The sequence below is a fragment of the Gekko japonicus genome, unplaced genomic scaffold, assembly GCF_001447785.1.
Source record: "Gekko japonicus isolate JY-2015 unplaced genomic scaffold, Gekko_japonicus_V1.1 scaffold463, whole genome shotgun sequence".
NCBI classification, from domain to species: Eukaryota; Metazoa; Chordata; class Lepidosauria; order Squamata; family Gekkonidae; genus Gekko; species Gekko japonicus.
In genome coordinates, this window is record NW_015160224.1 from 446,643 (window position 1) to 470,120 (window position 23,478).

The following is a 23,478-nucleotide window of genomic DNA, read 5'->3' on the forward strand; positions in this document are numbered from 1 at the left end:
TTATATTCTAGTAAGTAAACTTCCCATTATTCTAGTCTGTTCAATCCATTATAAGTCGTTATTACACCTACAAACAAAAGCAGATAGAATCAAAACAACAAGCCGAGCCAGGAACTGAATAACAACTGAGCCCACGGCCGGGATGCTGGTAGGTTATCATCCCCCATACAAATAATGTGGCCATAGTTAGGGATAAACAGCTATGTAAACCGCTCAGAGACCCTCCGGGGTCAGAGCGGTATATAAGTCGAAAATTAAATAAATAAAAAAATAAATATAATTTAATTTCCCTTCTGTAACTCTGTAACTTTTTCCCCTGCAATAACATATCTACGTGCTGTTTCTCTTTCCACAGATGGTAGTTCATTTTCAGTCTTTCTTCAATATTTTTTGAACAGTCATGTCTCCGTTCCCTTTTGTCCCTTTTAATCCTCCATTTACATCGTCCTTGTCTTTCCCTTCTCCATTTTTTCTTCTTTTCAGGCCAAACTCTATACACCTTTCCCTTTCCTCTTATCCTCTTTCTCTTCCATTGTCTCCTTTTTACTATTCTTATTTTTTCCCCTTGTCTTGGGGTTTGAAAGCATAACAACTCTAAGTCCTCCTTTCCTTGCTGAACCTCAATGGTCTCTTCCGGATTTTGTGTATGTGATTCCAAGTTTTCGGTTCTCTCTGTTACAATGGGGGTTTCATGTAAATTTGCAAATGCTTGTTCTATCCCCTTTTGTATTCCTTCTTTTATGGCCTTTTGTATTCCTTCTTTTAGGACCTCTAGAAACTGTTCCATGGACATTTCTGTCACCAACATATTTTCATCCAACATCTCCTCCATCTTGTTTCCCTCCTACAGATGCCATTTCCCCACGAAGTCCTTCAGCTTACAAACTTAATAACAGTCAGCTTACAGTCCTCTTTTAAATCCTTTCCCAAGGGAACAACATTTATTGCCCCGAATAAAATAGAAAAAAGAAGTAGATATGTAACACTTAGCTTCTTCCCTCCCTTTCAGGCCGCTTTGTTTTTCCCTTTAGCGCCAATCGTTTTCGGGGCATCTACACATTTTTCTTGAAGATGTGCGCACTTACAGTTCTGAAGTTTTCCTTACTTCGTTGCTTGTAATAAAAAAAAAGAGTTACATATAAGTAAAAACAGAACGGAAGGCTGCAGCTATGGGGAACATGGTGGCCATGTTCCCCTCCGCTCACCCACTTCTCCTTCAGGGCAAAAGGTGGAACCCCCCCCCCCGCATTGCCAGTTACGGGAGGGGCCACCACAGAGCCCCCTGCTCCAGATCTCTCTCCGGGAGATCTGGCGGGACTTTCCCGAAGACCGAGAAAGCCCCAAAAGAAACAGGAGGGAATCGGGCATCTAGAGTGCTCACGCGCACCGCCCGTCGCCGCACCGCGCCGCCGGAAGTCCTGTAATGAATTGTTTATATTGCGCAGCATTCGTTGTGTGTGAGCGATAATAGATGGGAATGTTCTACAGAATTACTACAGTAAATGATTTTGCAACATATCTTTATTGACTCTTCATTATTTTTGTCACGGATGTTGTTTTTGGATTTCTACCACCTGGAGGTTGGCAGCCTTTTTTCCTACTCTGAGGTTATTCTTGACAGGATCTTACTTTTCTTTGTGCTCTGTAGTGTTACACACCTTGTGTGACAGGTCTTCTCTACCTACTGAGGGGAACTCACACAGCTTTCTGTGATTTTGGGGAACCAGGTTTGTTTTGAACTGTAAACCTTCCCCTCAGTTACCAGGTGTCCTTAAGGTAGCAAGTGTCTAGGAATGGGTTCACTGCCGTGAGGTAAGTTTTGTGGTGCGCAAGTAGAATACAGAGATTACTGAGGCAGGATTAGGATATAAACAACAAAGAAGATTTATTGACGGGTTGTTTCAAAGAACAGATCAGCAGCCCAGGTCTGTAGATTGCCAGAGGAGAGGCCTGGCTGAGGCACATTAATTTATGCTAGTTGTTGCTTCAGAGTGCGGTTTGAGTCCTCCAGCATACTTGCAGGTACAAACGTAAAAAGGAAAAAAGAAAACGTCCGTGGGTTAAGTATGGGAGCAAATACATGATAAAATATTATCATGCAAAAGGTCCAACGGGATCCACCAAAAGAAGATCCGACTCAATGATGAGAATATGGAATGGAAACTGTAAATCTATTCAAACAAGTCACATAGATGTTTATTCAAACAAGCTGATGGTGGATAAAGAGGTTTCTGGATTTCATTATACTCCTCTTTTCTACCGAGTCTTCAGATCAAAACAAATGTTACAAAACATACTTATTACAGAATGAAATGTCTGAAGCCCCCCCCCCCCCATATCAAGTCAACATCTATACGAAGTCAGTTACTATATCAGTTACGTTTGCTACTGCACAGTCTCTGCACAGGCCCTGCATGTCAGACTCCCGTCGGGAGACAGCCTGAATGACATTCTGTTAGCCCAAAATATCTTAACCGCACATAATATTTGGCTTATTACATTAATTGCCACACAAGCATTGATAAAGTTCTGCATATCGGACTCCCGGCGGGAGGACGCCTCAAGGGCGGTCTAACAACACCGGGCGTTTAGCTTATCACGTTAATTACACAGGAGCGATGCCAAAAGAAATAAGAAAGCTTACCCAACCCCATAGAGGGTTTGCAATAAAATTGTAAAGCTCTGCATCCAAGGGTAAGTTTTACTTTCTGCATCCTTTGACATTCTCATATATTTTCACACATTAAACTTAATATTGTATTATGTCTACAGAAAACACCATTGTGTTTAGACTACTGCTTGGAATTTTATTGTAAACCCTCTGTGGTACAAACAGGCATTCTCTGATGAGCCACTGAGCCGGATCCTTTCACACACACAGGAGTGCAGCTACAGTAGCCTGCCCTTTTCCAAGAGTCAGACTAAATGGCGCAAGGTCTGTTCATCACCAGAGACAGGCCTCACACTCCTGGGTCCTCTCTGTCCTCTACCACAAGTAGAGCTAAACCACCGTGCCATACAGAGCTACCCTTCCAACTGTCTACTGTTTTCCAGAGGCAGACCAGAAACGATGGCTGCCCTCTCCTCGAGGCAGCCCTGAACTGACTGCCTGTGTGCTTCCCCACAGCATTCCACCCCCCTCCTGAAAGGTGATTGGATGCTGGAGCAGCACTCCTGTAGGCTGAGCTGAGTGGCTGTTTTCCCCATCAGCGGCAAGACAGTCTCCCATCCACCACACTTCATGAGCCTCCAGGCCTCACTTCACAGAACCCCCCTTCCACACACACACACCCCTCTATTGTTAGTAACTGGCAGCGATGCCACAGTTCACGCACCAGATAAAGTGGGCTCTGGGTCTTGAAGGCTTGCAAACACTGTCAGTTAAAGGTTGGTATATATATGTGCCCTCTGAGGCTTTTGATAGCCATGGTCAGAAGGAGTTATTAGATCTGCTTTCCCTGGATGTGTGGGCTTAGAAGTCTAAGAAAAAATATTTGTACAACCCGATTCTTTTGCCACACAGGATATTTGGAATGCCTTCTAATCAACATGCCTTGGCATTAACACATGTTTATATGTCACAGTGCACATGTGTCCAATAATTTGACCACTGAGGAGGCCTGAAGGCTTGCAAACACTGTCAGTTAAAGGTTGGTATATATATGTGCCCTCTGAGGCTTTTGATAGCCATGGTCAGAAGGAGTTATTAGATCTGCTTTCCCTGGATGTGTGGGCTTAGAAGTCTAAGAAAAAATATTTGTACAACCCGATTCTTTTGCCACACAGGATATTTGGAATGCCTTCTAATCAACATGCCTTGGCATTAACACATGTTTATATGTCACAGTGCACATGTGTCCAATAATTTGACCACTGAGGAGGCCAAACCACATTGGGTCCTGTTTTAATGTGGTTCTCCTGAATTGTTGGTCCTGTTTTATTGGTTCAAGGCTGTTAACCTATAGATTTTTAATTGCATCATGTTACATAGATTCAGGACTTCAGAATGTGCCTGTGTTTTTAAAGTAGAGTTTTAGTGCACTTATATATTTTCTTTTAATTTATTATCATTTTTTCTCACCCAAACTTTGGGTACCCAACTTTCCTGAAAGCTTTTGCCACAATAAATGTACTGGTCTTTGTTCTGGCTGCAGGTAAAGCCAGAAGTGTTCTTCAAGTCTCTCCTTGTCTTTGCTGCTCCAAAACATGATTTGGAAGCTGCTAGGGGGCTTTCTTGTGATAGATGTGTTGGGGGTCATTAATCACAATGAATGATCTTATAAAGTTTTTCCACGGTCTGGCATGAGATAGTTTTAGTTGCTGCTGGATATTTTGACTTTGCATTTCAGTTCAAGTTACATGTAGTTCTCATTAACCGAACAAGCTTTCAGCACTAAACTAGTAATGCTGGGCACTGTTTGCAGGCAAGCAAGAATGCCCGTCTCGACCTTCAACTATGAAGACTCGCATGAATGTTCAGGAGCTGGCAGGTTCCATGTTCCTGCTCGCTTGCAAATGCAGAAAGAAACATGTTTTAGTTAGTGTCTGATTTTGCTGGGGGGGGGGGGGGTGGATGAAAGAATGGCACATTTGCCAGGGTGGGGAGTGCAGATCACATCGTAAGGTGCCTGGGTTTCTTGGGAGAAAAGGAAGAATCGCTTCTTTCAAAAGAAGTAAAACAATTGGAGGCCGATAAGGGACCAAATACTGGGAGGCGGTGTGCTGTGTGGCAATACAGGTCCTCGAGTGCTTTGCAGATGACTTCCTGAATAAGTGAACATTTCCATTGATGCCGGGAGCTGCTTTTGCTCCCAGCTTCTGGAACCTCCGACATTTTACGGCTCCCTCTTTAGATGTCCTGTTGCAGAAGGAGGGCGTTGTTCTTACCCTTTTGAGCCTCTGATTACTTTTTGATTCTGCTGCCTCCTGCTTACAGGGCTGACGTGTTCAAGATTCACTGGCTGATGGCCGCTCTTCCTTTCACCAAGTCCCTTTCTCTGGTCTTCCACGCAGTAAGTGACCTCTCAGTCCGTCTCTTTTGCTGTTGACATCCCTAAGGGAGGCAGTGTTGTGGGCGACATCACAGAGGCAGCAGGTGTCGTCAAAGGATTTCTCCTTATATCGTGCTGACAGTATAAGGTGTTGCTGAAGCGCATGGGTTCCCCGAGCAAGGCAAAAGAGACAGGCGTTCCTATACAAATCTCCAATGTTCCCTCTAAGCTGTGGAGCCTTGTGAGCAAAAATCCTACTTTGTGAGCTACTGGCATTAAAGTTGTGAGCGAGCGATTTGGCTACTGCATAAATTAGGTTGATCTGGAGCCATCCCTTCCTGAGCCGAGAGCCAGTTTGGTGTACTTGAAGATGGTTATCATATCACCTCTCAGTCGTCTCCTCTCCAGTCTAAACAGACCCAGCTCCTTCAGCCTTTCCTCATAGAGAGAGCCAGTTTGGTGTCATGGTTAAGTGCGCGGACTCTAATCTGGGAGAACCGGGTTTGATTCCCCACTCCTCCACTTGTACCTGGCTGGATGACCTTGGGCAAGCCATAGTTCTGATAAGAGCTGTCCTTGAAAAAAGAGCTGTTTCTGTCAAGAGCTCTCTCAGCCCCGCCTGCCTCACAGGGTGTCTGTTGTGGGGAGGGGAAGGGAAAGGAGATTGTAAGCCGCTCTGAGACACCTTTGGGTGGTGAAGGCCAGGGTATAAATCTTCTTCTTCTTCTTCTTTGACAAAAATGTGTGAGCTGGAGGCTAAAAAACTGTGAGCTAGCTCACACTAACTCAGCTTAGAGGGAACACTGTCTCCAACCGTGTTGTTGGCCCTGTGGAAACACACTACACACTTGGGGCAATGTGGAACCGTGTGCCCCATGGAAGAGCAGTAACTCGAGCACCCCAAAGGGGCCGCGTGCAGTTTGGTGCTTCCCCATTCCGGCTGATCCCTGGCCAGTGGCCAGTCAAAAAGAACCAGGGCAGGGATCGTAATGCTCCCTCTAAGCTGTGGAGTCTTGTGAGCAAAAATTCTACTTTGTGAGCTCCTGGCATTAAAGTTGTGAGCGAGCGATTTGGCTACTGCATAAATTAATTTGCTCTGGAGCCACCCTTCCTGAGCAAAGACAAAAAATGGGTGAGCTGGAGGCTAAAAAACTGAGCTGGCTTACACTAACTCAGCTTAGAGGGAACACTGGTCGTAACTAATTCAGTGCAGGGGCTTCCATGCTCTTCCCGCTCTATCCAAGTACTGGCCACCAGTCCCTCTGCTCTAGGGGTCCCCGTCATGGGGGTCCGTGGGTGCCATGGCGCCTCCTGGCATCTCTCCTGGCACCTGCCCAAGTGCTTTTAGAAAGTGGGCGGCGCTTGTCTACAGGAAGGTTTCTGGTTGGCCATACAGTTTTTTTTAATGTGTTGCTTTGGCAGCAGCTGCCAACGCAGCGCAAAGATCTTCGCTGTGTGACTGGAGGTCAGCTGACACAGCCATTTTTCGACTGGTTCTGTCTCCTTTGGCAGCCACTTCGTTAGCTGTGTCAGAATTCCAAAGGTGCCTGTAGGCCCAAGGAGGATGGGGCCCCCTGCTCCCTTTCCGCTGGCCTGCATAGTTCTGTCTCCGAGATCAGGACTCCTCATGTGACTCGCTGTGTCCTCTTCGAGCTGCTTCTTAGCCAGGCCTGGCTAATCACCCTCCCTTTGGCCAGGATTGCCCGGGGAAGGCCAACTCCTTGCCCAGTCCTCTCTCGAGTCAAACATTCCGAGGCAAATTGAAATTACTCTGAGCAGACCCGTGCTTTTGCCTTCCAGATCGACTACCACTACATCTCCACGCAAGGCTTCCCCATCGAAGGCTGGGCCGTGGTCTACTACATCACTCACCTGTAAGTGGTACAGACCCAAATTGTAGGCCAGATCCAGGGAGGCGTGATGTGGGCTTCACAGTTCCCATCAAGTATTGACTTGGCCTGCTGGTGTTGCTTGGCATCAAGATCTGTGTCGGAATTGGTTTCACAGTGTTTTCTAAACACCCGAGAAGCCTCCATCTGTGGCAGGTGCAGCCGCTCCCTCCCCAGCCTCACACTGTGTGAGAACGGAAAGTCCTAAGCAAGTAAGCAAGACCCCCTTGATGCTCTAAGGCAGGTGAGGGCAAAGCTGTGTGGGGTTTCCACGTGAGCCAAGCCACCACACTCTCCACTACACCAGACTAGGCACTGCAGAAGGAGACCGACTTACCCATAGTAGTGAGGCAGGCTCCCAGAGAGGCTGACATTAAGTCCTTCAGAGGCACCGGAATAAGCACGTCTGATCTTGGCTCACTCCGCCCCACTCCGTTACAAAGGTGGCCATCCTGTTTCCAGCAAAGACAGGGCTGGATCCTTTCCACTCACGGAGGCACTCACCTCCAGCACCAGGTGGCAGCCGTAGGGGTGTCTTGGAATGAAGTTTCGTACCTGAACCTCTGGAGCAAAAGCTCCTTGAACTGGAGGGAAGCCAGCCCTGTTACAGGGTCCAGCCCATTCAAAGTGCATCCCGGTGATCATTCTTCAACTCTGATTACAGCCGTGTAATTAGCAGGGCCCTGGCCTGTCCCTTAACATCAAAGAGGGCAGAGTGCACATGTGGGATGCATTTCCACACGTGGAACACACACAAGGAGAGCCTTTGCGGCAGACGAGGTATGTCAGCTTCTGCGTGGCACTGAGGAAAGATCCCAGAAGTCTCTGGATGGGGATCCCTGGGTGTGCCGGTTCTTTAGGAATTACAAACGAGAGCCTTTTGTTTTGCTGGTGAGCAGGAGGTGGGGCGATGTAGTGCTTCCGAACGTGAACGATGAGCCGGGGGTCCCTCAGTTAAACCTGGGCATGGGCTTTCTGCTGTATCACCCCGAGGATGGGTTGATGCATCCCTACCTTGCCAGAGTTTTGAAAATGCTTCCAAAATGTTCAGGGGAGGGGTGCCATTTTTTTTGTTTACTTCACATGCTTTTTTAAAATCTTCATGCTTTTATGTTGCATTCTTATAGCTTGCTGCTGTCCTGTTTAATCCTCCTCCTGTGTTTTGAGAAGTCCAGATCACATGCCCACCATGTAAGAGCCCACTTCTAACGTCACGTTCTAGGGCTGACCAAGAAACAGGGCCAAAACGCAGGTCGTGCGTGCAAAGCAGATGCGATCGCTCAGGCCACCAGGAAGTTATTTGTTTAATTCATTTGTACCACACCTTCTTCCCCCCAACGGGGACCAAAAGCAGCTTTACATCGTTCTCCTCTCCTCCGTTTTATCCTCACAACAACCCTGTGAGGCAGGTTAGGCTGAGAGGGTGCGACTGGCCCCAGGTCACCCAGCCAGCTTCCAGGGCAGAGTGGGGGGATTCATACCTGGGTCTTCCAGATCCGAGTCGGCCCCTTTTAACCACCACAGCACATGGGCTTTCTGAGTCTGCCAGTGGTCACTCCTTTTTTTCTCTTCCACATGAATGAAAGGGCTGCCATTCACTCCTGTTGGAAGAACTAAGGACCAGCCCTGGGTGCCTCTGCATCAGGGAGGGCAAAATCCTCCCTCCTGCCCCTCACACGGGAGTCCCTGCAGTGTGGCAGTCCCCTCTTCCACACACACGGGAAGAACTAAGGACCAGCCCTGGGTGACTCTGCTTCAGGGAGGGCAAAATCCCCCCTCCTGCCCCTCACACGGGAGTCCCTACAGTGTGGCAGTCCCCTCTTCCACACACACTTGCTCTGTCTGTTGAAATGATGAGCATTTAGCTCGTATTTAGTAACACCAAGGGCAATGCGGTTACTAGGTTTTTTCCCTGGTACTTCTTTCCTCAGTCAGCTTGGGTGCTCCTCAAGCCAAGCATGTGCGGTTCAGAACATTGACAGGTGGAAAAGTTGAGAGGGTCAGAATGGCCCTGTGAGGCTGTGATCTGCAGGTTTTCCGCAGGCACCTTGTTTCTTTTTTCTTTTTTTTAAAGGATTTTATTGTTTTTCCATTACTACATCACTAACTACTACAAGGATAGGGGAGTGGGGCTCTGATACGATACACTGCAATTCTGCTAGGGAGTGGGGGAGTGGAGTTAACGGGTGACACGATCTGGATTACATGGATTTGTAACGAAATCACCGACTAATATTAAGATAACATTGTAAATAAAGGTTTAAGAATAAAAATTAGCTTTGAATATCATTTTAACAAAAACTTCATAAACCTCTATCTTAGTTTCAGAGTCTTTTCTTCTTGTGTTTCTTCCTTGTCCGAGGTTCTCCTTTTTCAGATCACAGACACCTTGTTTCATATGCTTCAGCCTCCGAAGGCAACGAGGGTGCTGGGCCCTTTTGTTGGTGGCTCCCAGTCTTCGAAACATCTTCCCTGGTTTCCTTTGACATGTGTCCGAGTTCGGCATTCAGCACAGTTTAACTCTCTTTTGCTACAGGTTCTGTTTTCTTTGTACGTCAGGTTGGAATCCAACACATCCACTCCTGTAGTGGAGGCACATTCATCAGGCATTCTCATGACACGAGATGCCAGTGGAGTAGATTTCTTGGACTCTAACCCTTCCAACTCTTGCCTCTTTGTTGTGTTCAGTCACTTTAACGGGGTCTTTTACATCATGAGAGATGCCTTGGAGGCCTATGGCCTGTGAAAAGGCAAGCGATGAACGTTGAGATGAAATGATTTCAAGCAACTCTCTCTTCTTTCCTAATAATGAGGCTGAAGGGCGCCCTGCTGTTCATCACCATCGCCCTCATTGGCACTGGCTGGGCCTTTGTTAAGCATATCCTTTCCGATAAGGACAAGAAGATCTTCATGATAGTCATCCCGCTGCAGGTGAGGCCGGTATTACTTCTTGCCTTTCCCTCAGTTGCCTCTATCCCCCCCTCCTCAATGTCCCCACAAGAAGGGTGCACCATTCATATGTGTGCCAGGTAGGCTGGCCCTGGCACTGCCATCCTTTTGCAGCTCGCGTGCAGCACATGGTTGCTGGTGGAAGTGCTTTGCATAGTCCAAAATACTGATGCGTGGGTAGGAGGGGTGCTTGCCGGGAAACTTTAGAAGCGCTGTCTGAAACCCCTCGTTTTTGCGCTTTCAGAAGTTTCTTGGTGCTGTTTCCACATAGTGGAATATACTGAATCCATAAGGACAAGAAACTTAAGGACATGGAGATTCTCAGCAGCCTGAATTCTAAGCCAAATATCCCAGCTTCTGCTCCCGCAGAATTGCAGTACACATTGTGCCTCCTTTGTATCCCTTTCTTTGAACTTGGCATCCCGATGCCTTCCTTAGCACGCCTCCCTGTTTCCCCACACAAGGTCTTGGCGAACGTGGCCTACATCATCATAGAGTCAACAGAAGAAGGCACAACAGAATACAGTTTGTGGAAAGAGATCCTTTTCCTGGTAGACTTGCTGTGCTGCGGAGCCATCCTGTTTCCGGTTGTATGGTGAGTGGCCAAGAGTGCAGCGCCAGAGTCTCTGTGTTGTGAGGAGAGGCGATGCGCAAACATCCATCCGGGCCAGTGAGACCGTGTTGGCTCCTGATGATACAAGAAATTTTTCCCCCTGCTGGCAGTGTGGGTGGAGGCAGATCCCTCAAGGAAGCGGGGGGGGGGGGGGGGCCCTGCTTTGTACGCAGAAAGTCTCACATTCAGTCCCCAGTATCTCTGGTTAAAGGATCTCTGCTAACAGTGGGTTGCACACCCGAAGCTTAAGTTACTCGGAATCATCCGTGGGTCCATCGAGATACTGAGACTGGCAGCAGCCCTTCAGGGCCTTAGGTTTCAGTCTTTCACATCATCTCCTGTTTCATCCTCTTAACTTGAGATTCCAGGGATTGAACCTGGGACCGTCTGCGTGCCAAAGAGGTGCTCTACCGCTGAGCCACAGCCCCTCTCCTGAAGGCCCTTCCTCTGCCTGAGACCCCGGAGAGCTGCTGCTAATTGGAGCAGCCGATGCTAAAGCAGATGGGCGGGCTGTGTAACAAGGCAGATTCATACCTTTACGTAAAGCTCCTGGCAACACCATCAGATTATAATATCCCAAGAATCTGTCCCCCGCCTTCCCATGTGACGTTCTGTTGCACTGTTTTAGGATAAGCAGTTACTGATCCTGCAGCAGGCAAATTTTTCTCTGATTAATGAAAATCAACTTCCTGGTATCGAACCCTTGCCTGACACTTTCCCTGATGGATTTGATAAGCTCCGCTCTCTGGATTGTGGAGTTCCAGTTCGTATGCTCGCAAGATGCCTGAGGCCCCTTCCTAGGGTCCGGCGGCCAGTCTTCCTAGTCAGCAGAGGGCGCCCTAGGCTTGAATTAGAACCTAAAGGCCCTCTGCACCTTTTGGCAAGGGGTGGATGGCTTGGAAATCTGTCGTGGTCACTCGTATAGCTCATTTGCACTCAATTTTTTTTGTTCTAGGTCAATAAGACACTTACAGGAGGCTTCTGCGACAGACGGTAAAGGCAAGAGGATTCTTTTCCTTCTGTTTTGCTCCTGATGTGCATGATCTGAAATCACACGGCAGGTGAAAGATCACAAGAGACCAGAAAGCCCTGGGCGTTTTATATTTCAGCCCCTTTCCTCTTCAAAGCAGGAAATGGGGCAGGGCTTAGCAGACAGATGTATTTATTTATTTATTTATTTATTTATTTATACTTTCGGTTTCTATACCGCTCTAATCCCGAAGGTTCTCTGAGCGGTTTACATTGCAAATTACCAATTCTAACTAGGGCCACATAGTATTGGGGGGGAGGTGAATACCTATCAGGCATCCAGCCAGTTCTTTGTTGATCTCCCAGCGGATCTTCTCTCCTTTCATTCTGCGCAGTAGGTCTTTTTTTTTTTTTTTTTTTTTGGCTCCACTCTGCAGCTGGTTGATGTTATCAGTTCACAACCCACCCACCCGCCACCACCAAACCACTGTCTCCATCTCCCATTTCAATGGGACCCAAGAAGCAGGATAAATTTTGATTTCCTTAACACCTTTAAGACCAACAAAGTTTAATTCTGGTTATAAGGTTTCGTGTGCATGCACACTTCTTCAGATACAGTGAAACAGACTTCCTCAACCATTAGATATAGGTGGGGTGGGGAGTTAGTTGCCAGGAAGAGGTAGTTAGAGTCAAGATGCATTAGTAATGGGCAGTAAGTATAGCTCAGATTGGAATGATGCATATAGATAATGAAACAGTTAACAACAGATTGTGAGGACAAAGTTTGAGTCCAGTGGCACCTTTAAGGCCAACAGAGTTTAATTCTGGGTACAAGTGAGAACTGAGGGACTTAGCATGTGTAGTGAGTTGAGAACCTGATATCTGTGTTAAGCCCTGGGGTTCCATTGTTCTGAGTGTTGCAGTAACTTGTAATTTAGCAGTCTCTTGTTCCAGTCTGTTTCTGAAATTCCTTTGAAATGAAACAGCAACTTTGAGGTCCCCCATTGAGTGCCCTGGGAGGTTGAAATCTTCTACAGGTTCCTCTGTTTTGTGATTCTTGATGTCAGATTTGTGTCCATTTGTCTTTTGGTGTAGGGTTTGACCAGGGGTCGTTTTGTAGAAAAAGAGCTAGGGGAACTCATTAGCATAACTCATTAGCATATGCCACACCCCCTGACATCACCGGAAGTGTGTCATAAGGCCACACACCCCGCCCCCAACGGTCCCGGCCGCCGCCGGCCTTGCAGCTCCACTGCCGAGCCCCATGAGGGGCCCGGCGGTGGACCTGCAAGGCCGGCGGGAGTGCGAGGAAGCCCTGCGAAGGCCCTCCCTGGCCCCAGGCAGGCAGGGGTGGGGAGAGGCAGGGAGGAAGCAACTTACCCTCCCTCTTCTCCTGCCTCCTCCTGGCTGAATGAGGGCCGGAAGCGGGCCCCGCCCCCCGTACCTCACCCGGGGGAACTGCGATCCCCCCCGAAACGACCTCTGGGTTTGACCCACCTGACTCTATCCAAGAGACATTATGCTGATGTGATATCAGGGTTCCTTCTTGTGACTTTCGGGGACTTCTTGAGGAGTGGAGGATCTCCAGATCTTTTGAGGGATCAGGCTTTTAGCACCTGACTGAGGGCCAGAATAGAGAGGCCACATGTGGCCAGTTCCAGACCACTGAGTCCAGGCAGGTGCAGAAAAAGTAAGGAGTGGACAGTAAGGAGAACAGACAGGTGCAGAATGCAGGACAGAATCTGGGAGTTGCGTGGCAGAGGTGCTTTTCTGCACAGCCAGAACAGCACAGTCTCCCTCCATGTGTCCCTGCCTGCCTGCCAGCCATCTGCTTAGGGTGGCCCGTCTGGCATCAACCAGAGCCCGGGCGTTTTCCCTTACGGCTCTGGCTCTGCGGAGAGGGCTTCCTGAACAGGCAAGGAGGCCCTGCAAGACCTGCGTGTTTGCCAGAGCCATGGAGGAGGTTTGAAGGGAAGGCATCTTTTTTGGGGGGGGGGGGGGGTTGTTAGGCATTTGCTATTTTATTTTTGGTTTTCATGGAAAATGTTTTCAACTATTATTGTAATCCACCATGAACCTAGAGGAAAGGCAGGATGGAAGTGTTTTAATAAAATTAAAGTCTAGTTTTCTCAGATGGAGCTAGGCTGTATCCCTTCAGACTTCATCTTGGGGGTCATCTGACCAAACACTCCTCAAAACAAACCAGTACCCCGCATATAGAAAACTAGCCTGTCAAGTACAATAGTTCTATTCCAGCCTTCATCCGATCAAGTTTTCTGTAACAACATTTATGTCCTTCCTCAGAATCTTGATGCATTCATTGCATATTTATCCCATCCTTTAAGTGGTATCCGTGGTTCTCCCTTCCTCTGTTTTATTCTCACAACAGCTCTGCGGTGTAGGCTAGGCAGAGTGTGAGTGGCCCAGGTTTACCCAGTGTGCTTTCTGATGAATGGATTTTTAACTGTGTCTTCTTCCTCCCGGGCTGGGTCTAGGCTAACTCGATGCCGGAGGTATTCTTTGGGGTGCCAGATTGGTGGGTGTAGCATGGGCGGGGACAGTTTACTGACTGGCTGCCAGGTGGGGTGCAGCAGCACTGTCTCTAGAGCAGACCCAGCGGGGGGGGCATGGGAAGTTGGACTTCAGGCAGCGTAATGATTATCTGTGCCCATCAGTGATAATAAGTAGAGGCCCTAAAGGATAATACATGGGTTCTGCCTGCCCTTGTTCCACATCCTCGGAGCATTTGTGCCCCAGTTGACCTGGACTGCACCGCAGCAGTGTCGGGGCCTTTGAGACCAGCAGCCTAAGCCGGCTTGAACAGTAACTTCTCCTGGCGCTGTTGCATTTCTTGCATGTTGCTGCTTAAAAATGGCCCTCTTGCAGCATGGCTTGGAGCCACCCTCCCGGCTGAACGTTGTGCCATTGTGGCGTGTTTGTCTCCCTCCCTTGGGAATGGAGGCCAGCGGTGCTGTTCCTGTGTGTTGCTTTTGCTGTTTGTTTCAAAACTGCTCCCCCACCCCACCCCACCCCTGGAAAATACAGCTGGAGGAGGGGGGAAATTTTATAGAAGAAGTTCTTGTTCCCATCTCTCTTCTCCAGTCTTAAAGCACTCAACACTTGGCGCCCGTGGGCCTGCTGCTCACTTGGCTGTCTTGGCCTCCTAGGTGCTGTCAAAAGGAAGCAGGCAGGGGGGGCCCTGCAGACGTTCTGTCCTGCCGTTCCTCTTCCCACGTACACTCGGGCTTGGGCCTGCCCCTCTGCCTGCAAGGAGGAGAGTGGTGCCGGGCTCCCCCGCTTGCCAGTGCCTGAGCCTGGTCTCCCAAGGGGGAGGGCAGCGGTCCAGTTAGGTCTCTTGGCTTTTCCCACTTACGCAGCAGCCCCAGAAAACCCCGTGGCTTGCAGGAGATCGCGCGGTACGCGACTCGCCTGACCTGCTTGCCGTGGCTCTTGAGATTCTCTGCTGACCCCACGCGAAATGGGAGACTGCCTGGAGCACGATCACATGTAGCCACAGAAGAGTCCCGCCTGGGGAAGCCGGCAGTGAAAGGCTTTTCAGGCAAACTGGACCCTCTTTGCTGGTCTTCTCCCCGGGGAGGCTTGGATAAGCTTCTCAGGAAGCCCAGGGTGTGTCACCAGTACGCTGCTGGGAAAGGACGGGGGCCATGTATTCGCCGTATCCCAAGCAGAGCAGGGGTGGCAGCCACACTGCTGTTCCACTTACACAGAACCCTTTTTTTTTAACATGCATTCCTTTCTCTGGGAGGTCCGCCAGAGCTCTAACAAGAGCATATTTCAGCAGCAGCGTAGGAGATTTCTGGTTCAGGAGCTCACTGGTGGCTGTGAGTAACACAGATGGCGAAGCTTATTTCACTATACTAGATAGCTGAGCTTTTTAAAAATCCTGATTACCTTGAGCCTGCAGTGACAGAAATTGGCTAGAATTTGCCCCTTTAAGACGTCTGTCTAGCCAGGGTCAGTCTTTTCTCCCCAGTAGTGGGCAAGTAATAGTCTCATTTTCCCTGGTTCTAAATGGCTGCTTCTTTTCCTCCATGGCTCTCAAAGAGGACTCTTTTTGCCTTATTTGGGGAGCTGCGTGCAGAGAGCACAGGGTGGCCTCGTCTGATTCCTGGGGTGCCCGTGCAGGTCTCTTGGCTGCCGGCCGTCCTTCGGGCAGCCTTGCTTTTCTGCCAGGGAGAGTTGTGGGTGTGCAGGGCAGAGGGGGCTTTGCTCTCTTCTCATAGCGGCTGTAGGTGGCACCCTCACTTAAGCTTTTGGGTGAAGAAGACCTCGCTGGCATCCCTGGCAGGGGCAACGATGCCATCTGGGCACTTTTATTTTCGTTCCGCTTCCCCTCTTTCTTTCTGCAGGCTGCACCACAAAATTCAGCACAGCTGAGTCACGAACCATTCACTCCCCACCCCCTTGTGACCCAGAGCCATGCGGGGGAAGTGCCACAGACCCAGAGGGCTGCATTTTTGTGTGCTGTAGGCAGGGGTCATTTCGTAGAAAAAGAGGTGCAGGAGCTCATTAGCATAACTCATTAGCATAACTTATGTGCATATGCCACACCCCCTGACATCACCGGAAATGTGTCAGAAGGCAACACCCACCGCTCAGGCTCCACTGGACTGTTTTGGATTGCTAGCTATTGGGGGGGGGGGGAACGTGCAGATCTGTCCTCGCAGAGGAGGGAGAGCTTGTACCTGAATAAAACTTGGTCTTAAAGGTGCCACTGAACTGTTTTGGACTGGGGGGCTGGGGGGAGCTCTGCAGCTTACCTGGCTGCTTCTTGCTCTGACTGAGGGCTGCTGGGAGCAGGGGGTGGGGCTTGTTGCACGTGCCCGCCCCCTGGGCTCTTTACTGCCGAAGCTCTGCTCCTTTGCGCTCCTGCAGGAAATGACCCCTGGCTGTAGTTGAGCTTCCCTGGCAATAGCTGGGGTGCACAGCAGTCCAGCAAACCGCCTTTAAATAAGAGCTGCAAAGACAGCGTCCTTTGAAAAATTATTATTATTATTATTATTATTATTATTATTATTATTATTATTATTATTATTATTATAGTGTGAGTGTGTGTGCACCTGGAAGTCGTGGTGATCTCTGTATTATTATTATTATTATTATTATTATTATTATTATAGTGTGAGTGTGTGTGCACCTGGAAGTCGTGGTGATCTCTGGTGACCGACCCCTACTTGGGGGGCCTGTAGGCTATTCAGAGAGGTGGCTGAATGAAGCCTTCCCCCGCCTCTGTTGTTTCAAGGAGGTCTCCCATCCGAGTCCTTGCGACAGCGTCCTTCAGAGGTTTTCAGCGAAAGCATCTGCTGATTTCCTGGCATCTGGACGTCACAGTGGAATGGTTGCAGTTCAGTGAGACATGTGGGGACAGCAGAGTTTTGCTGCTTGTACCTTCACCACGGGAAAAACAGCAGCACAGGCAAAAGAGTGCCTCCTCCCGTGGGGATAGATCAAGATGGTTAGCCATGTTAAGTCTAGTTGCTGTCGATTTTCCGGGTTGTCTGGCCGTGGCCTTGGCATTGTAGGACCTGACGTTTCGCCAGTAGCTGTGACTGGCATCCTCAGAGGTACAACACAGAAAGATGGAGTACTCTCTGTGTCAAGGTGAGAAGAAAATGATAGGCAGGTAATTTATCTCTACATCTATTTAAGTCTGTCTGTAGCAGTAGAAAAGAGCAAGAGTCCAGAAGCACCTGAATGACTGGCAAAGTTTGCAATGTCAGGTGCTCCTGGACTCTTCCCCTGGGCATTGCTGTCTCTTCTCCCCTGATGCTTTTAAGGCCTTCTCGTCTTTAGGATGCCCCTGCCATTTGAGACCCAGCAAGCTGCCTGCCCAATATGGAGCTTCTTCAGGAGTAGCGCCCTCTGTATGGTGCCCCCCCCCGCTGATGCCCTCCTGACCCTCAGAGGGCAGGCACAAGCATCCCTTTTGAGGCGGGTGTCTGATTCCAAGGAGATAACAGGTGGCTTTTCTATCTGGATTGTTTTCAGATGGCCCTTTTTGTTATGGCATGGCCACCATATCTAGGGTTGGACCTTGCAGGTCTGTTCCACTAGCAGAGGTGTTTTCCTCGGATACAGGGATCCTTCCCCTGTTACAAGATGCTCGAAAGAGCACCCTGCATGGGGGGGAAGGGAAGAGGCTTTTTCCGCCAGCAGAAATGGCTTCCACTAAGCAGAACGGATCCACAGGGCCCAGCCCAATGTGTGTGATCTCTCTACTGTGTTGCGGGCTGCCGCAAGGACTCTTTAAGAACATAAGAGAAGCCAAGGTTGGATCAGGCCAATGGCCCATCCAGTCCAACACTCTGGGTCACACGGTGGTCAAAAATACCAGGGTCAATCAGGCGGTCCAGCAATGGGGCCAGGACGCTTGAAGCCCTCCCACTGTTGCCCCACTCCAAGCACCAAGAAGACAGAGCATCCCTTGCCCCAGACTGAGAAGGAATCCCAGAGTCACATTTGCTCCGGCTCACTCTGCTCCTGGTTTTGGGGTGGAGCAAGGGAGCGGCAGTGTCAAGCCAGTTTTCCTGCTCGTGGGGTGGGGGGCGTCCTTCCACCCTGGCAGAGGCCACGCGGGGCCGTCAGTCAGGTCCACTGTAGGGCACACATGCGCTTCGGAGAATGGGGACTCGCCAGATTTATGCACACAGCTGTTCTTTATCCAGCACTAAGCTCCAGCCCCTGCTATACCCTAGCTTAAGTCTGGCCTTTTCCAGAAGATCTGGCTGGTGAGTGCTGCCCGCTGGCTCAGCAAAATTAAATGAACACCTTGATCCCTTTTTCTCGTCTTTCCACATCTCCCCCCCCCCACAATTGTATTTTTGCAAGGTTGTGAAATTAGCACTGTAGGCACTTTGGAGAGTGGCTGGTGGGGGCGGGGAGGGGGGGGAACTTACTTTGGTTTCCACAGCTTTGCCGTCCTTGCTCAACACTCCTTGGAACATTGCGGGCGCAAGCTATAAAACCAAAGAAGGTGGCAGGAAGAGAAACAGAAGAAGCCAAGTATTAAATGATGCCGTGCCCAGGAGAGGGAAATGTACCTGAGTGAAAGCAAAGTGGAACAAGGGGTGGTGGTGTAAGGAGAGTAGTTTCAGCATAGCAAGCCGAGCGTGCTGGAAGAAAATGCAGTGAATTAACAGCATGTTAGACTCACTTTGTGCACAGCTGGATTGGAGAAGGGACAACATTCCAGGTTCTCAAGAAAAAATCCTCCACCCTTGGGAGATGATCTGTATAGGGCGGCCTGCTGATGGAGTGATGCTTTCCTTCTGCTATTTTTTCCAGAGGTAAAATTGTCAGGTGCGTTCTGTGCTACTCGCTTACTCACTGGAATGGGAACAGCAGCCACGGTTCAGGGCTCCTTTGGAAAGCCAGAATAGCCCTTTAAACAAGATTCTTAAAATGGCAGGCAAAGCATTCATGTCACTCCCTCCCCTGCCATGCCCCGTGAATCATGACCCATTAAGCTCCCAAAAATAAATAGTTCGTAACAACTGAGCTGGTAGCTTTGAGTCATGAGTGGACTGTGTGACTTTCTTTCCTCTCTTCTTTTGACTGCCGTTCCAAAAGCCCCCCCCCCCCCCACATGGTCACTGCACCAAGTTCTGGTCTCTTCTTCCACTTGATGCAGAAAATTTCTTCCCCATGAGAACTTTTATTGAATCCGTGGGTAAATACAGAAACGGTAAATGTTAAATAAGTTCTTGCATTTAGCGTTTTGCTTGATGCCAGTGCTGCAAAGGAAGGTTGTGTTGAGTCAGTTTCATGGGCTTTAGAGGAGGGAGACAAAACGTCGGCATTAGGGGCTCTCTTGCCTGGTGACACTGTGCATTTGGGCACACATGATGGACCGATGGTCTGATTCAGTATAAGGCAGCTTCGAGGTCAGTATCGCACGCTCAGACTGGCAGCAGCTCTCCAGGGTCTCGGACTGAGGTCTTTCACATCACCCACTGCCCGGTCCTTTCAGCTGGAGATGCCGGGGATTGAACCTGGGACCTTCTGCATTCAAAGCCGAGGCTCTTCCACCGAGCCGTGGCCCCTCCTGAAGCGAGAGGTTCCAGGGTGTCTCCCTCTAGTGAGATCGAGTCCGGTGGTGGCATGCCTGACTTGCCCAGGACCACCCAGTGAGTTGTGGAGTCCAGAGGCCTGGGTGCTTTGAACCCAGGTATCCCTGTTGCCTTGTGGTGCTTTTCTCTGGGATGCTGAAACTCGTAGACAGCTTTCCCGCTTGTATCTTAACCTTGCTGGTGTTGACATATTTGCATGTTAACCATGGTTATAAAGCCTTCTAGAGCAGTGATGCAGAGGCAGGGTATTTAAATACATGGTGTGATTCAGCATCTTTGCCATAAGAGCTCTGTCTCCTTGAAGCACACTGTCTGAAAGCACTGTTTTCCTTGAGCAGATGAGGCAAGCGGCATGCAGCTTGTTTAAGTCCTATCGGAATTGTTCCTGGCAACCGGCGGGGAAGTTCTTGGCTGCTTTGAAAGCACATTTGTAGCGGTGTGCCTGCTGCCAGGGTTGCTAATGCGGCACAGCCCCTCCACCCTCTGCAAGGTCGCGAGAGCAGCAGGAGGCCGTGCCCCCTCGTTCCTGCGCCACCTGCACGAGTCGGCGTCGCGAACCAAGTTTGACAGCTGTTCCATCTGCCTCCGCTTGCTGTTCTTGTTCCCGTCAAGATACGGCAGCTTTCGAAGGAAATCTCTGCATAACCTTTCTAGGAAAGGAACATTTCAAGTCCAGGCTGCTTGATCTCCGTGGCTTGCCTGAATCGCAGGGCTTGTTCATAGGAACCCAGTTGCCTTTTATGATGGTGAACATGGTTTTCTGCAATGGTGAGGCTACGCCCAGGCATCATGCGCACACGTTAAGCCCAAATGTGCACAGACTGGCTCCTCCCTCCTGCCATGCAGAGCATAACAGCAGAGTCCCATTCAGTGCTCCCTCTAAGCTGTGCAGGAAGCCCCGCTCAGCAGCATTCTGGAGCCACGCAGGGTCTTGCATGGCCCATGGCCCGTTTTAAGATGACAGCAGCAGGTGTAACTTGCTCAGGCACACGGCTTCACTGAAGTTCCCTTCCAGTCACAGGCAGGGATTCTGTACCAGAGTTTCAAATCTTGTCGATCCAAAGGTCCTTGGCTTGGCAGGAGGGGTGCTTGTTTGTGTTCCTCCCCCATAGGGAATTTCAGGAGGAAGAGCTGACTCAGGAAGGCCCTTCGCTTCTCTTGCTGACGACTCACGGGTTTAGTTGGCGCACAGCCTGATAAGCTCTTTCTCTGGGTGGCACAAAATAACGAAGTGCGCATCCGTTCTAACAATCGAATATTGCACCTGTAATCAGAACTGAAATAGAAACTGATAAAAAGGACGACATTTTCTCTAGCTAAAGGTAACAGGAATCCTCCTAAACTGTGACAGTTGGGACCAAGTTAGATGTGATGCAGAAGCAGGAAGAGTTTCCTGACCTTCTCTTGTCCTCTCCCCCGTACAGCTGCTGAAACGCAGGAAGAGTTTCCTGACCTTGTCCTCTCCCCCGTACAGCTGCTGAAAAGCAGCACTGGAGCCAGAAAATGGGGGAAGGGGCACATTGACCTGTCTGTCCACTCAGACCCCCTTCCCCAGCTGTTTTCCTACTTCCAGAGATTTAAAATAAATAGAGTTCCCTTGGTCTGTTTCCAAATAGTGACATGGTGGTTTTCATGCGGCTGGTGGGGCTTCAGGTGACATTTGAAAATCCACCTCGGACAATGCAATCCTGACTTTAAGAGGCCAAGAGAAAGAACATAGAGTTTTGTTCTTCGTTGGCCATTTGCAAGGTGGTCGCTTTGGTGTGCACGAAGAGATTCCTCACCTGATATCAGAAGGGTCCGCGTTCTCCACATGCGGTTGGTGGAGCAATGATTATGGACTGTTCATGGGCACTCAGGGAGGGGTACCTGGGTATTGGTGGTCACCCACAAGGATGGCAAACTCACAACCTGAGTGACGGAATTTGCACACAGTTATCCATAGAATCACAGAATCCTATAGAATCACAGAGTTGGAAGGGGCCATACAGGCCATCTAGTCCAACTCCCTGCTCAGTGGGAGCGAGATTTGCGTAATGCACTTCCTGCATCATGGGGTGTCATGCCTTGGGCAAGTGTTTCTTTTTCTGCTTGTTTACATGCATTGATCTCCAACTTAGTACTCCTAGTCTTAGTACTTTGTTCATAGAGTGTCCTCTGCTGTCTGAACTGGCTATATATATAGATATATGTGTGTGTGTATAGTGAGAAAGACAAGACAGCCTATACGTAACTACATAAAAATAAATAAGGTTTACTGTCTGTTGTGAGCCACTGTTGGTGGTCTCACATACCTTGAAGGGTTGTTGTGAGGCTAAAATGGTGGAGGTAGCCATGTGTGCTGCCCTGAGGGCAAGAACAGGCAGCAAGTTCATTTTAGTGAGGGCCAGTGTCTGCCTTGAAGAAGGGGCTCTCTCAAAACCCACAGACGGCCCTTTGTCAGCTGCCACATTGTCCTCCGTTCACTCCCTTCAACCTGCAGCATGGACGTCCTGGTTTCCTTTTCCTTTAAGATGCAAACGTTGCAGGCAGCATCATTTTCCATCTCCGCTTTCCTTAGACTCCCAGTTTTGCCCTTGAAGCGGCCGTGGCCTGGATCTCTAGCAGAGCGAGTCACTGAACAGAAACCAGTTTGGTGTCGTGGTTAAGTGCATGGACTCTAATCTGGGAGAACCGGGTTTGATTCCCCACTCCTCTGCTTGCACCTGGCTGGATGACCTTGGGCAAGCCATACTTCTGATAAGAGCTGTTCTTGAAAAAAGAGCAGTTTCTGTCAGAGCTCTCTCAGCCCCACCCACCTCACAGGGTGTCTGTTGTGGGGAGGGGGAGGGAAAGGCGTTTGTAAGCCGCTCTGAGACACCTTCGGGTAGTGAAGGGCGGGGTGTAACTCAAATCTCTTCTTCTTCTTCTTGTAGCCTCTGCTGCACCCCACAGCTGGTGGTGGAGCCTCTGGGTTATCCCTACAGCAAGCCTTAGGTCTGTCTTGGCCTTGGCCTTCGGGGATGGGTTCTGAACAGACAGCTAGCATAGCATGACGTGGGGGAAGGTACCAGGTGGAACGTCCCCTCGGCCACCGTCTGGCCTTCGGCGAGCTGGGATCTCTCAGCCTTGCCCCCCCCCCCCAAAAAAAAAAAATTTTGTAAATTGGAGTATCATCAAGTCACAGCTGACTTATGGCCTTATGGCAGGGCTTTCAGGGGAAGAAGTGTTCAGAGGCGCTCTCCCCTCGCCCTGCCTGGGTGCCACGGTGCCCGGGGGGGGGGGCCCTGCTCAGCTTCCAGGGTCGGACAAGGTCAGGCCCGCCTGGGGGCCCTCCACCTTGGGGCTGTAGATTGGGGGGGCCAGGGGGGGGATCACGTAACCCTGAGCTACAGGCCCATTGTGGGGAAGGCTGGGGTTCATTCAGCCCACTGCAAGGATTTGAGGGCGGGGGGAACTCTGGATGGTAGCTCTGCATACTGCGGGGGTAGCGGGGAGCATCTTTTCCTTTTTTTAATGCTCTCCTTGCGTCAAAGGACTCCCTGTGTGCAGTCAGGTCAGGTCAGGTAACACGTTGCAGAAAGGGCTGTGCTGATCTGCTTGTTCTGGGGCACTGTGGCTTCTTGTGCGAAGGGGGTCTGATGCAGGAGAGCAGTCGGCAATTTTGCCCCACCCGCCCCGTTCCCCTGAAGCAGTCCAGGATTCAGCCACCGCCTTCTGTGTGACGTGCCCGTCCCCCCCCCAAGATAACAGAGGGACCCCCCCTGCTTTGAACATTTGAGATGTGCTGTGTAAATGCTAATTTTTGCAGTCAGCACATTGCCATGTTTGCCAATAACTTCTTCTGTCTCTAACGTTCTGTTCTGGGTGCTCTTTTTGTTTTCTCCCCTACAGCTGCCATCAACCTAGCAAAGCTGAAGCTGTTTAGACATTACTACGTCATGGTAAGGATCTGCCCGGCTCTGTCTGAGGCTTGGCTGGGGGGGGGGGGGGGGGGG

General features: G+C 49.8%; 1 protein-coding gene across 1 annotated transcript in view; it reads left to right on the plus strand.

Moving 5' to 3' along the window:
- GPR107 (G protein-coupled receptor 107) overlaps positions 1-23,478 on the plus strand; it is a 66,157-nt gene that overhangs the window by 35,880 nt on the left and 6,799 nt on the right. Inside the window, exons 10-15 of the mRNA XM_015411539.1 lie at positions 4,937-5,012; positions 6,792-6,865; positions 9,694-9,811; positions 10,294-10,424; positions 11,398-11,441; positions 23,375-23,424. Coding sequence (XP_015267025.1) covers positions 4,937-5,012; positions 6,792-6,865; positions 9,694-9,811; positions 10,294-10,424; positions 11,398-11,441; positions 23,375-23,424 — 493 coding nt within the window. The remainder of the gene's footprint in view (positions 1-4,936; positions 5,013-6,791; positions 6,866-9,693; positions 9,812-10,293; positions 10,425-11,397; positions 11,442-23,374; positions 23,425-23,478) is intronic.